General features: G+C 38.8%; 1 protein-coding gene across 1 annotated transcript in view; it reads left to right on the top strand.

Moving 5' to 3' along the window:
• Positions 1-8,025, top strand: part of DSG1 (desmoglein 1) — a 35,948-nt gene extending 27,923 nt beyond the window's left edge. Inside the window, exons 14-15 of the mRNA XM_021686079.2 lie at positions 1,948-2,156; positions 4,610-8,025. Of these exons, the coding sequence (XP_021541754.1) occupies positions 1,948-2,156; positions 4,610-5,641 (1,241 nt within the window). The 3' untranslated portion in view covers positions 5,642-8,025. The remainder of the gene's footprint in view (positions 1-1,947; positions 2,157-4,609) is intronic.
• The last annotated feature ends 5,488 nt before the right edge of the window (positions 8,026-13,513 follow it).

Genomic DNA, 13,513 nt, shown 5'->3' with positions numbered 1-13,513 from the left:
GGGTCCTGGGATGGAGCCCCGCATCGGGCTCCTTGCTCGGCGGGGAGCCTGCTTCTCCCTCTCCCACTCCCCCTGCTTGTGTTCCCTCTCTCGCTGTGTCTCTCCCTGTCAAATAAATGAAAATCTAAAAAAAAACAAGTATTAACTGTTGACTCCCCCAAAACTTAACTACTACTTAACTACCAGACACCTTACTGTTAACATAAACAGTTAACACAGAGTTTGTATGTTATATATACATATTATATACTATGTTACAATAAAGTAAGTTGGAGAAAAGAAATTGTTATTAAGAAAATCATAAGGAAGAGAAAAACATTTCTATTACTGAACTGTATCCATAAAAAAAAAAAAAAAAATCTGGGGCGCCTGGGTGGCTCAGTTGGTTAAGCAACTGCCTTCGGCTCAGGTCATGATCCTGGAGTCCCGGGATCGAGTCCCGCATCGGGCTCCCTGCTCGGCAGGGAGTCTGCTTCTCCCTCTGACTCTCCTTCCTCTCATGGTCGCTGTCTCTCATTCTCTCTCTCGCAAATAAATAAAATCTTAAAAAAAAAAAAAATCTGCATTCAAACCCACTCTGACTTTAGCTGCTATCATGACAAAAAAAATAAACTGCATCTATTCTCAGCATGAGCATAAAGTTGACCTGAAAAGATTTGTCCCGTTTCTCAAATCGGACGTAAGCGGATGAAACACTATCAGAATCTTTCCAAGTTCTGGGCTGAGGCCTTGTGCTGGGGGTAGAGTTTCTCCTTGCACAGGGTTAACCAAGACTCTAACGACAACATGCCTTAAAACAGGGGTCTAGACCAGTTCACAGGCAGAAACAAGGGAACAATTCGAATTTCACAGCAAGGGAATAGCTACCACGCTAATAAAAAAATTTCTTTTAAACTTTTCAGATCTTTGAAATCAGTTGCCTTTTCTCGGAGTAAAAAAGTTAGTGATTCTCTTCTTTTTCTCTCAGTCTTTTTCAAACTTGTCATTACTTTCTTGCTTTGAACTCTTTAAAATAGGAGAGACGTAGGAATGCTCGTAGGACTGCACCTTACTTAAAGCACTAGACACACTGGCCTCTAAACCTATTTCTCTTCCGGATGTTTCCATTTGTGTTAATGACATCAACATCCTCTCACCTCAAAAGCAGCAGCCCCCATTGACTCTTCTATCTCCCTATTCTTGACACCCAATCCGTTCTCAAGCCTTGTCAAATCATCAAATCCATCAGGATTTACTTATGCATTTATCCCCTCATTACATCTACCAGCCTTTACAGAAACCTGGAACAAAGCACGAGCGCCACCAGAGTCCTAAAAGGATGAAGAACACACTGTCCCTAAAAACCAAGATCTTTAAAATATTAAAGCCATGGGGCACCTATCCCACTGTCAACACTTTCCCTATTCATGGCTCTTGCGTAGTCTGAGCCATCATTTGGTCTAACTTGCCTCGAATATGGTAACAGGCTTCTAATCACCCACGACATCCAAGTGAAAACCCAAGAGTCTCTGTGCAAATCTTTCCCCTCACCACAGCCATGGCTTCTCCTCTGAAAGCCAGTGGTTCTCGGGTCTTCTTCTGGATGTCCTATGCTTCTGTGCCCTGTGTTGGGGGGTATTCTTATACTATTTAACTTTGAGAATTTGGGTATTTCCCCCCAAACTCCCTCAATTTGAAATCAAACTCACTAACGCATAGGTTTTTATAACGCCTATGCAGCCCCCCTTCCAGCAGGACACATAATTAGCAACAAATAATTAACATCAAACAACTAACAAATTAACAAACTGTTTAATAATATTATTTCAAACTCAATATTGTATTTATAGCCCTGTATGTATTGTCTTTATTTTACTTCAGTGAAGAAACTGTACATTATAGAAAGTTATTCGTTTTTGGTCTACAATACACTATAGAAAGTAAACTTCATTTTATCAACACTTCTAGGGGTTTACACAAATGAGTATGGTGGCAGAGAAATGCAAGATCTGGGAGGGGGAGAAAGAACAACAGGATTTGAACTAACAGAAGGAGTTAAAATGTCAGGAGTACCTGAGATATGTCAAGAATATTCTGGAACATTAAGAAGAAATTCTATGAGAGAATGTAGAGAAGGAGGTCTGAATATGAACTTCATGGAAAGCTACTTCTGTCAGGTAAGGTCTCAAGCGCCATGCCTTCCTCACCATCCTGTGCTTCTGGCTCTACTCCAGACTGCCACTATTTCTCAACCGGCTTTGGCGGATTCCCAGCCTTTAGTGTATGGCTGACAATCATACTGCTGCTGGATAAAATTTCTTTAATTCTGAACTGATCACTTTACTCCTCTACTTAAAAACAGCCAATGGCTCCCAGCTCATTTGTCCAAGGCAGTGAAGTCCAAACTCCTTAACACGACAATTAAGATTATTCATAAAATGACCCCTTCCCTCAACTTCAGTTACTCCTTACCACCAACCCCACATACCAAGTGCCTTTGCCTCATTCACACCATGCCTTTGCCTGTGCTGTGCCCCTCCCAGGATGCTTTTATCCATCATCTCTTTCATAAACTCCTATTCAACCTTTAAGACTCAGTTCAAATATCACTGCCTCTCTGAAGCTTTTACTGGTAACCCTCACATCCCAAACAGAATTGATGTTTCTTTATCTGTATTTCTGTAGTGCTCTGTGTACAGACTTTATAGAACCTACCATTGCTAAAAATATGTTTATATGTCTACCATGGTTTTTAGTGCTTTGTCCATATGTTCTCTACATCATGTTGCCAGTACCTAGCTCAGTTCCAGGCACATAATAAACATTCAGTAAGTATGGGTTCAAGAGCCATAGCACACTTCCAGAATATTCTAAGAACCAGCAAGAATTAATTTTGCCATCCTCAGGTAGAGACAGAATTGTCTGTGGCTACACACCATCTGATACTTAAGCCTTCAGGGATTTCTTATCTCTGAAACTGTCTCTGATAGATCTACGTCCTTCTACATCCTGGCCTAAAATACCTTCTTTAACTCTATTGGTTTAGAGGGTGGCTGATATCTTGAAATAAAACAGTGATAAAAGCCTTTCAGATGGCAGTAGATAATAATAAGAAACCTGTTGCTGAATCCACAGGAATGCTTCCTATCCATGTCCCTACAAATGCATGTTATTTTCATGAAAAGTACAATTCTGCCTCAAAACTTTTGCACTTTGCAACTCCTTCTGCACAGGACATTCTATGTGCTTTCCTCACCCCGCTGCCTTATTCTAACCTCTGATCGAACATCACTTTATGAGATGCTGCCCTTGGCCACTCTATCCCTTCACCCTGAGTTTACCACCTCCCGACAAATATGTTTATGTATTGTCTGTCTCATCCTACTAAAAGGTAAGCCATATGAGAGAGAGACTTCATCTGCTTTTGTTCACTACTGCATTGCCAAGTTCCTAGTTGAGTGTCTGGCAAATAGTAAGGACTCAAAAATACTTTTGAATGAAATGTCAAAATGACTTGGTTTGCTAATAAAGATATTTCTGATACTTAACTTGAAAGTTTACAATCCAGTATTATAAACGACAAAAACGAAATAAAAGTGCACGTTTGGGGCACCTGGCTGGCACAGTTGTTTGAGCGTCCAACTCTTGGTTTCAGCTTAGGTTCAGGGTTGTCAGATGGATCCCCACATCGGGCTCTGTGCTCAGCGGGGAATCTGCTTGGGATTCTCTCTCCCTCTGCCCCCTCCTGCTCATGCTCTCTCTGAAATAAATAAATAAATCCTAAAGAAGAAGAAGTGCACATGTCTGTAGGCTTTACCTTTGAATTGAAGGAGGTCCTATTTTTAAAAACTTCCAGTTCTGAATCCCAAAGTGGCATAGACCCAGAGTCAAATGTTCTGTTGTTTTGCTGAAAAAGCAAATCTTCACAGAACCACCAAATTCACTCCACTGGAGGAAGGAAAGTGCAATCCTGAATGAACCCAAATCAACTATGAGCTACCTTTTTTATACAAACAAACAAAAAAAAGAAGAAGAAGAAGAAGAAAAGAAAACCCCCCACAATTTGGTGTACTTCATGTTCAGTACTTCTAGTACCTCCTTCTAAATTGGTCACAAAGTAATTCATGTGATTTTTTGCTTGTGATTTTGTATCCAAAGTGCACTATGATGAGGGAAGTCCATTTAAATAAATTTTAAAAGTCAAAATGTACTAATAGGATTATAGTTAAAACAATTTCTAACCAAATTCTTTCAAGAAATTATATAATGAGGGGCACCTGGGTGGCTCAGTTGTTAAGTGTCTGCCTTCGGCTCAGGTCATGATCCCAGGGTCCTGGGATCGAGCCCCGCATCGGGCTCCCTGCTACGCAGAAAGCCTGCTTCTCCCTCTCCCACTCCCCCTGCTTGTGTTCCCTCTTCGCTGTCACTCTCTCTGTGTCAAATAAATAAAATCTTAAAAAAAAAAAAGAAATTATATAATGATTTTTTAATGCATCTCTAGGAGAGGTTAGAATTTTGTCTAATATATTCTTCTTTGGTAATGCCCCCGAAGAAAAAAGAATGATAAAGGCTTCTATTATTGCTAAATATGTATCCATAATCTCATTTTCTCTCTCCTCTACAAATCCAGAAAGCATATGCTTATGCAGATGAAGACGAAGGACGCCCGTCCAATGACTGTTTGCTCATATATGACATTGAAGGTGTAGGTTCCCCTGCTGGCTCGGTGGGTTGTTGTAGCTTCATTGGAGAAGACTTGGATGACAGCTTTTTGGACACACTGGGGCCTAAATTTAAGAAGTTGGCAGATATCAGCCTGGGAAAAGAAATTGAAGCATATCCAGACCCTGATCCCTCTTGGCCACCTGAGAGCACCGAACCGATTTGCCCTCAGCAGGGAACAGAGCCCATCACTGGTGGACACCCACCCATCTCCCCACATTTCGGCACCACCACAGTCATTTCTGAGAGTTCCTACCCCTCAGGACCTGGTGTACAGCAGCCTATGCCTATTCCTGATCCTCTGGGCTATGGTAATGTCACTGTGACCGAGTCTTACACCACCTCGGGCACTCTGAAGCCCTCTGTCCATGTTCATGATAATCGACACACATCAAACGTAGTGGTGACCGAGAGGGTGGTCGGCCCAATCTCTGGCACTGATTTGCATGGAATGTTAGAGATGCCTGACTTGAGAGATGGGTCAAATGTTATAGTGACAGAAAGGGTAATAGCACCAAGTTCAAGTCTACCCACCTCTTTGACCATGCCTGATCCTAGAGAGTCATCAAATGTGGTCGTGACAGAAAGAGTAATCCGACCAGCCTCTGGCATGATGGGCAATCTAAGTATACACCCTGAGCTATCAAATGCCCAAAATGTGATTGTGACAGAGAGGGTTGTTTCTGGCTCTGGCATAAACGGAATTAGTGGCCCAGCTGGGATGAGCGGAGGCAGTGCAGCTGGACTAAGTGGTGGTGGCATTGGGCTGAGTAGCCTGGGAGGAGGTGGGGGCCTGAGTAGCAGCATGGGAGGCACAGCCACCATTGGCCACATGAGGAGCCCCTCTGACCATCACTTTAGCCAGACCCTCGGATCTGCCTCCCCTAGTACAGCCCGAAGTCGAATCACAAAGTACAGTACAGTACAATATACGAAGTAGCCAGGATCCCAGCACACTTGTTCTCAGTAGTGGTGATTTAGATTCAACTCCCACCACCAAAAAACTAACAATGTGATTTATGATGCACAACTCGGTGCTAAGTAACTGTGGAGCGAGGTGAGAAACCACAATGAGAAAAATAGATGGAAACAGTGCTGTTGGACAAGAGCTCTCCTTAGCATATGTAAACTTCTTTCTTACATTAATACTAATGGAACCATGACAGTGAACTAAAACTTGAGACAGGATCTTCTCTGTGCCTGTATGCCCTGTAGGGTCTTCTTTGCTTCTGTGTGGCCTGTCTGCTATCTCCAGCATATGGAATAAATTAAACTCAGTCACACATAAGCACTGGCCTTAAGATGGCTATTGGCACAATTCTCCTCGCTCTGTTTTGATTTGCCATGTAGCTCAGGCAATATTCAGAAAGGACTAACCGTGTAATATGAGCTCACATATGCAGGAAGAATTTGAAATATGTGCCAAGCACCTGGTCAATTTCACAGATAATAGAAATAAAAATCCAACCATATATTCAGACCATGATTAACCAGTAAAGAAAACAAATCTGGCTACACAACCCAGTTCATAAGCCACCAAACTGGACTACCCTAATAATTGCACTAGATAAAATAAACCTCAAATTAGGAAATGTTTCCTGGGAGGAAATTTCCATAAGAGAATGGCAATAGGGTGAGATTCATTTGGGGAAAATTGGCAATGTCTGAACCTGAATCTTAAGATGGGCTTCAGCTAAAATTCCCATGGAGCCAAGGAGTTTTCTGATTCTAGTTTGTGTTTAGTAGTAGATGCAGTGTTTATGAATATTGCATACTGGCGAGGGTGCAGGATATCCACTCACTTTTCTCCTTATCACTGTGGCTCTGACCTAATAGTGTAAATTTGCCAAGTGTACTTCTCTGACTGAAGCAAGTAACATCTGACATGGTTGTCATCCCTAATGGTAAATTACCTTCCAAGGAAGCAGATGGAAACCACATCGTATTTTCAGATGTGTGTTTAGTAAGTGTTACTCATCTATATCCAGCTCTTTATTATACATCTCTTAAGTTAAAATAATTTACTTAAGCTGAGCTGTGAAAAAAAGCCTGCAGTATGGTTAAGCTTTGGGGGAATTTTTTTTAAGGGGGTCTAAAAAAAGTTTTTAGACATGTAAAATGTTTAATGGGAAAAGTTAGAATTGTTCTGTAAAGTAATACTGTATTATTAGTTTTAATTGAGTTTAGTACTTTTTAAAACAACCCTCTGCTGCTATTTTAAAGGGGTCAACTAAAAACTTTTAACAGAGTTGATGGTATTGTGTTAACACAAATGAAATTGCACTAGACAACCCCATATCCTTACTTTATCTCACTCCCTAACTAAATTTTCTCACTAGAATAAATCTTGCATTCCTGATTTGATTTGTCAATAAGCTCTTGGCTTACATAATGCTCCAATTTATAGATAATTCCCAAATTATATAGTATGATATATTTTTCTAGCTTCAAAATTTAATAATGTATTATTTATGATATGTCCTTTCTATGTTTTGCTATATAGTATTACCCGGTTTAAAAAATCTCTAAATAGAATCAAAGCATTTTTAGATGGGGTAAATTTACTCTAGCAAAGTAGACGAATTTTTTTCTCTTTTCTAAATTCAGTGTTAATATGAGCTCACTAAAGTGAAACTGGATATGACAAAATCTTTTAAGGATTATTCCCCGCCAATTACTCAAATTCCCCAGGGTGTTACAAGATAAAAGAATTGTCATTCAACTTCCAACACTTGTCAAAGGGGGCTAGGGAGTGAACTATTTTATTAGAGCTATTTTGCTCTATCTTATAGCAGATGATGTCAATATTTTCAAAGCCACAGTATACATCTTATTTTATGTCTGTAGACTATGTGAAATTTTGACAGTCTGTAGCATGCCAAAATGCAGAGGTATAAATAAAATCATTCACAGGGACTCTTTCTTTTATTTCTTTCTCTCCCATTTGGGAGGGGGGGGTTCCATTAATGATGGATAATCTTTCCAGAAATAAAGTCAAAAGGTATTTGCTGAAATATACTTGAGTATGCGGGACCCAGGAGTTTGAAGGAATAAAAGTAATTATTAATTAATTAAAGGGAATGGTATCTGACCACAAGTAGCTTATGTGTCACTTTGATTTATCATCAGAAGTGTTTGTTAAAGAGTCCTGATATCTTCCAAAAAAGTTTTTTAGGTTGTCTAACAAAAGCTAGAGTGACCATCTTCAGTAACTCTTGTTATTAAGATCCATTAGTAAAAAACCATGGAAGATATAAAAAGTGACAATATTAGTTGTCAATCCTTCTAGGAAGATACTTTCAAATAAATTTTTTGTCAGGATTACACACTGATGGTCTAACTCTTTATTCTCAAATTTTAAAATTGTCTTTTTAAGATACAATTCTAACAATCATTTAAAGGCCTGTCATTTTTTTCAATAAACAACCTTTGGGCAGAAATCGGTTCTTCTCTGTAGATCCTTTACTCCAACTCATGGACCTTATAGGTCATTCTACAGACCTAAGATAGGGAAATTATTTTATAAGTAAATAGTTATAATTCAAATCTATATTGCAAGCTGAATCTTAGATCAACATGCTCTTAACAAAAGGAAGGAAGAAATAGTAATTTAAATGTTATGTGTATATAGTTTGAAAACAAAAAGTTTAATGTTTATAAAACATCTGACTTTCTAAAGAGGTGGCCCTTAGGGTCAAAAATTAGTATATCGTAAATACTTTATAATTTAGTATCAACCAAAATACCATCTTGAGCTAATTTTGACATTGAATTCCAGATACATCTGCTACATCTTATTAGCCTCTATGTATATTGCCTGATGTAACTGTATGTGCACTAAAAATCTGCAGAAAGATTATCTACCTGGGGATATATATAGGCCTTCATCTGGACCTCTCTTCTACACTGGTGTATAGTTTTTATCCTTATAATCTCCATTCAATGTAATTTCCTGACATAATTTTAATTATATAGCTTCAAAAATTACATATTCGTTCTAACTAGATGTTTTTAGTTATATACACAATTCATTTCTGAATTTATACCAACATCTGAAGGTCAACCAGGATGTAACACATATGATACCCTTTGGCTAGAGTAGGAACTAAAAGGTTTTATAATCATTGGCTAAAATAGCCAATTTAGGAAACCCAAAACGAACTTCTAAAAGTATTTGCCATATTTTCCCATGCCTAAATTCCCATGCCTATTTAATAAATTCCAACCTTTGGTAGGATTTCCAGTATTTTTAAGACTTACTTCCCTTTGCACTGCAATACACCAGTCCACATAGATTACTAGTCCCCATGAAATAGAATCTGCCCCCCAGTTCTAGATGGTTCAATTTATGTTGGGACAAAAGCATGAATGGATCAACCAAATAACCATCAAAAAATTTTAAAACAAGGAATAATCTATTGTTTAGCTGTCTGTATTCTTTCCATTTAGTTATATCTGAATTACTGAACACTTCATCATCAAGCAGTACCTAGTCTAACTTACTTTTCTTTTGCTATTTTACAAGTATTTTTAAGCTCTAATATTAATCTTCGGTGATGTTTAAAACAGGGTGTTTTCTTTCAGGTTTCAATATAAAAGTGCTTGGCTTATTTGGGTGCTAGTTCCTTGCTTGGTCCTCCCTTGGCTGTTTTAAGTCGGTTTGTAATTTCCAAAGGCTTATGTTTATAGCAATAAAATGATTGGTATGCTTCCATTATCTTTTCTGAATGGTAAAGGTGGGGAGGTTTAGACTGTAAGGAATAATTAGAGATGTTAAAACTTATTTTCATTTTCCATTTTCTACCTTTTTTTTTTTTCAGCGTTTACTGAGGAGCCTCCTCTCTAAGAGTGCTTCCCAGCAGTGTCTGGGTGCAGGCATGAGCAGCCTCACACTAATACATAAATGACAAATAGGATTTTAAACATCCATTGGATACTTTTAGCATCTTTATGCTTTCATCTTTCTCTCTTTCATACTCTAATGTTTATTTTTGTTTACACTAGCATTATATTTCTTTTAAAATGGATTTTCTTGGGGCATCCTTGGTGGCTCAGTCGTTAAGCGTCTACCCTCGGCTCGGGTCATGGTCCCAGGGTCCTGGGATCGAGCCCCGCATCGGGCTCCCTGCTCAGCAGGAAGCCTGCTTCTACCTCTCCCACTCCCCCTGCTTGTGTTCCCTCTCTCGCTGTGTCTCTCTCTGTCAACTAAATAAATAATCTTTAAAAATAAAAAAAATAAAATGGATTTTCTTATTTGCCTTTCAAATCCCACCCTTTCATCCTTATTGGGCGTACATCTCCTTTTTTGCTCTCCAATACCACTTTCAGAACATGATCACCTTCATCTTACACAAAACCTTACCCTTTTCAGACTCCTGTGATCTACTTGTCTCCCTGTCTTCTGCTTGTGTCATTCCCTGACCTCCCAACAAGGTCCTCACTTTTACTGAAGACTCAGTCAGGACCACAGTTCGCTGTGACCTTTCCAACTCCGGAGAGCATTCACAGGAACTCAACTGACCCCATGGGCGAGGCAGCGGACACCTGGAATTCTCAGTTCTCCAACCTCCATTCTCCCCATCCCACCCCAGGAGGGCAGTCTTCTGGATGCCTGTTTCAGTCTTCCCAGCCTCTGACCACTTCCTCCTTCTCCTTCCAGCTCACTTGTTCATGGATTCTGATTGCACACCTCCTCTGCTTCATCGAAGCTTCCTTGTTTTGACTCCTCCCACTTTCCACTATCCACCACCCCACTTGCCTCCATGTCTAATCAAGCTTCACGAGTTCAAATACGCTATCTCTTGGTGAATGCCTTCGAACTCCTTGCTTTGCTCTCCCCTTTTGTATCCCAACTCTTTCACCCTCCATCTCTGTCCTCACACAAACAGCTAAACAAGTGATTCAAGGCAATTGATTTTTTGTTTTTCATTTTGAATACTCACTCTCAAATCTCAGATTAATATAAAATGCTTTCCCACAATCCTACCTACCTCTCCGATAGACCTCCCATCTCATTGTACTAGGTCACTCTTCCATACCTTCTCTGTCCTCAAAACTCCCACACCTCTTCTTTCCTCCTCACTCTTAGTTGACGACCTAATCTTATTGTTCACCAGACTTACACAGCCACCTGTACTTGCACTCTCTCCCTCCATCTTATTACAATGGAGTTAGTGTCCTGTTTATATAAAAAGACAATCCCCTATTTGTGCTCAAGGACTTTACTCTTAAAACTTCCCTAATAGTCCTTTTTTGAAACCATCTCTCTCTCTCTCTCCCCCTCTGTTTCTTTCAGAGCATGTTCATCAGCACCCCTTCCTGGAGCTACTGCTTCATTTTTTGTTTGTTTCATCAAACTTAAGACTCAAATACACATGCCTTCTTTACTTTCCCATGTCCTATCAAACTTCAACCCATCCCATCAATCTGCCAGAATGGCCCTTGTCAAGTTTGTCTAAGACTTATAGATTGCCAAACACAAGATCCATTTTTCTGTGCTCATCTTTCTTAACTTCTGGGAGGAATCTGAAAAAAGTAACTATTCTTTCTTCCCTGTAACACTTTTCTTGGCTTTTATGCCTTCTTTTCAAGATAAAGCTTACATTTCATTGGCCACTCTCTCTCTTATTTTTTTTTGTTTGTTTCCCATCTACCCAATTATTAAATGGTGATGTTCCCCCTAAAGATGCCCTCTGCTCTTAACACTCTACACTGTCTCTATGAGACCTCATCAAAGCCCCTTTTAAAATGTTTAAAATTAAACACACTTGTATCCCCAATACCCCCCCAATAAATATGACCCCACGGATCCATTGCTCAAGACAGAAACTAAGCACTCCTCCTTGATTTCATCCCTTCCCTCACATCCCCCACCTTCATTTCATCCATTAGTAAATGCTAATGACTTTGACTGATTCTATAACCAAAATATAGCTCAGGCCATCCAATAGCTTCCATCTCCATCTGCCATCACCCTACTAGAACTGTCTCTTAAGTAGTCTCTCTACTTCCATACTGGCCTTCTTCAAACAATTTTCTACAGATGAGCCTATGTGGCCTTCTAAAACGTAAATTAGATTAAGCCAATCCTCTATTTTAAGAATTTTAATGGATTTCCATTAGATTAAGTTCAAATTTCATTATGAAGTGTCTTGAAAAAACTCAAGCATAATAAACACAAGTGTAGCATATTAAATTGGTCCAAAAGTTTGAAAATGAGCCAATTTCTGGGTATGTACTTAGTGACTGAGTTCAAATAAGACAAATTCTAGCTGACCCTTACTTTTCCTAATTTTACAAACAAAACTTAATTATGAGAAACTTGGTATATCCCCGTCTGTGCCTATGTGCTAGTCATCCCTCCTTATATAAAACCAAAGAAATCTACAGATTTAATGTAATCCCTATCAAAATACCAACAGTATTTTTCACAGAACTGGAACAAATAATCCTAAAATTTGTGTGGAATCACAAAAGACCCCAAATAGCCAAAGCAATCTTGAGAAAGAAAAACAAAGCCAGAGGTATCACAATCCCAGATTTCAAGATATACTACAAAGCTGGAGTAATCAAACAGTATGGTACTGGCACAAAAACAAACACATAGATCAGTGGAACAGAGAGCCCAGAAATAAACCCACAATTATATGGTCAGTTAAACTTTGACAAAGGAGGCAAGAAAGTGGGAAAAAGACAGTCTTTTCAACATAAATGTTGGAAAAAACTGGACAGCTACATGCAAAAGAATGAGACTGGACCACTTTCTTACACCATACACAAAAATAAATTCAAAATGGATTAAAGACCTTAATGTGAGACCTAAAAGCATTAAAAATCCTAGAAGAGAAGACAGGCAGTAATTTCCCTGACATTGGCCATAGCAACATTTTTCTGGATATGTCTCCTGAGGCAAGGAAAACAAAAGCAAAAATAAACTATTGGGACTACATCAAAATAAAAAGCTTCTGCACAGCAAAGGAAACAATCAAATAAACAAAAAGACAACCTACTGAATGGGAGAAGATATTTGCAAATGACATATCTGATAAAGGGTTAGTATCCAAAATATATAAAGAATTTATACTACTCAACACCAAAAAACCCCACAAATAACACAATTTAACAATGGGCAGAAGACCTGAACAGACATTTCTGCAAAGGATACATACAGATAGCCAACAGACCATGAAAAGATGCTCAACATCACTTATCATCAGAGAAATGCAAATCAAAGCCACAATGAGATATCACTTCACATCTATCAGAACAGCTAAAATTAAAAAAAAAAACATAAGAAACAACAAGTATTGGTGAGGATGTGGAGAAAAAGGAACACTTGTGCACTGTTGGTGGGAATGCAAATTGGTGCAGCCACTCTAGAATACAGTATGGAGGTTCTTCAAAAAATTAAAAATAGAATTACTATATAATCCAGTAATTCCACTACTGGGTATTTACCCAAAGAATACAAAAACACTAATTTGAAAAGATATATTCACCTCTATGTTTACTGCAGCATTATTTACAATAACCAAACTATGAAACCAAACTATGAAAGCAGCCCAAGTGTCCAATGATAGATGAATGGATAAAGAAGATGTGATATATATATATATATCTGTATATATATATACAGGAATATTACTCAGCCATAAGAAAGAATGAATCTTGCCATTTGCAACAACATGGGTGGACCTAGAGGGTAAAATGCTAAGTGAGGTAAGTCCATCACAGAAAGACAAATGCCATATGATTTCACTCATACATGGAATTTAAGAAACAAAACAAACAAAGAAAAAAGAGACAACCGAGA

The sequence above is a fragment of the Neomonachus schauinslandi genome, chromosome 14 (genome assembly GCF_002201575.2).
Source record: "Neomonachus schauinslandi chromosome 14, ASM220157v2, whole genome shotgun sequence".
Lineage (NCBI taxonomy): Eukaryota > Metazoa > Chordata > Mammalia > Carnivora > Phocidae > Neomonachus > Neomonachus schauinslandi.
This window is presented reverse-complemented; position numbering and strand designations above follow the sequence as displayed.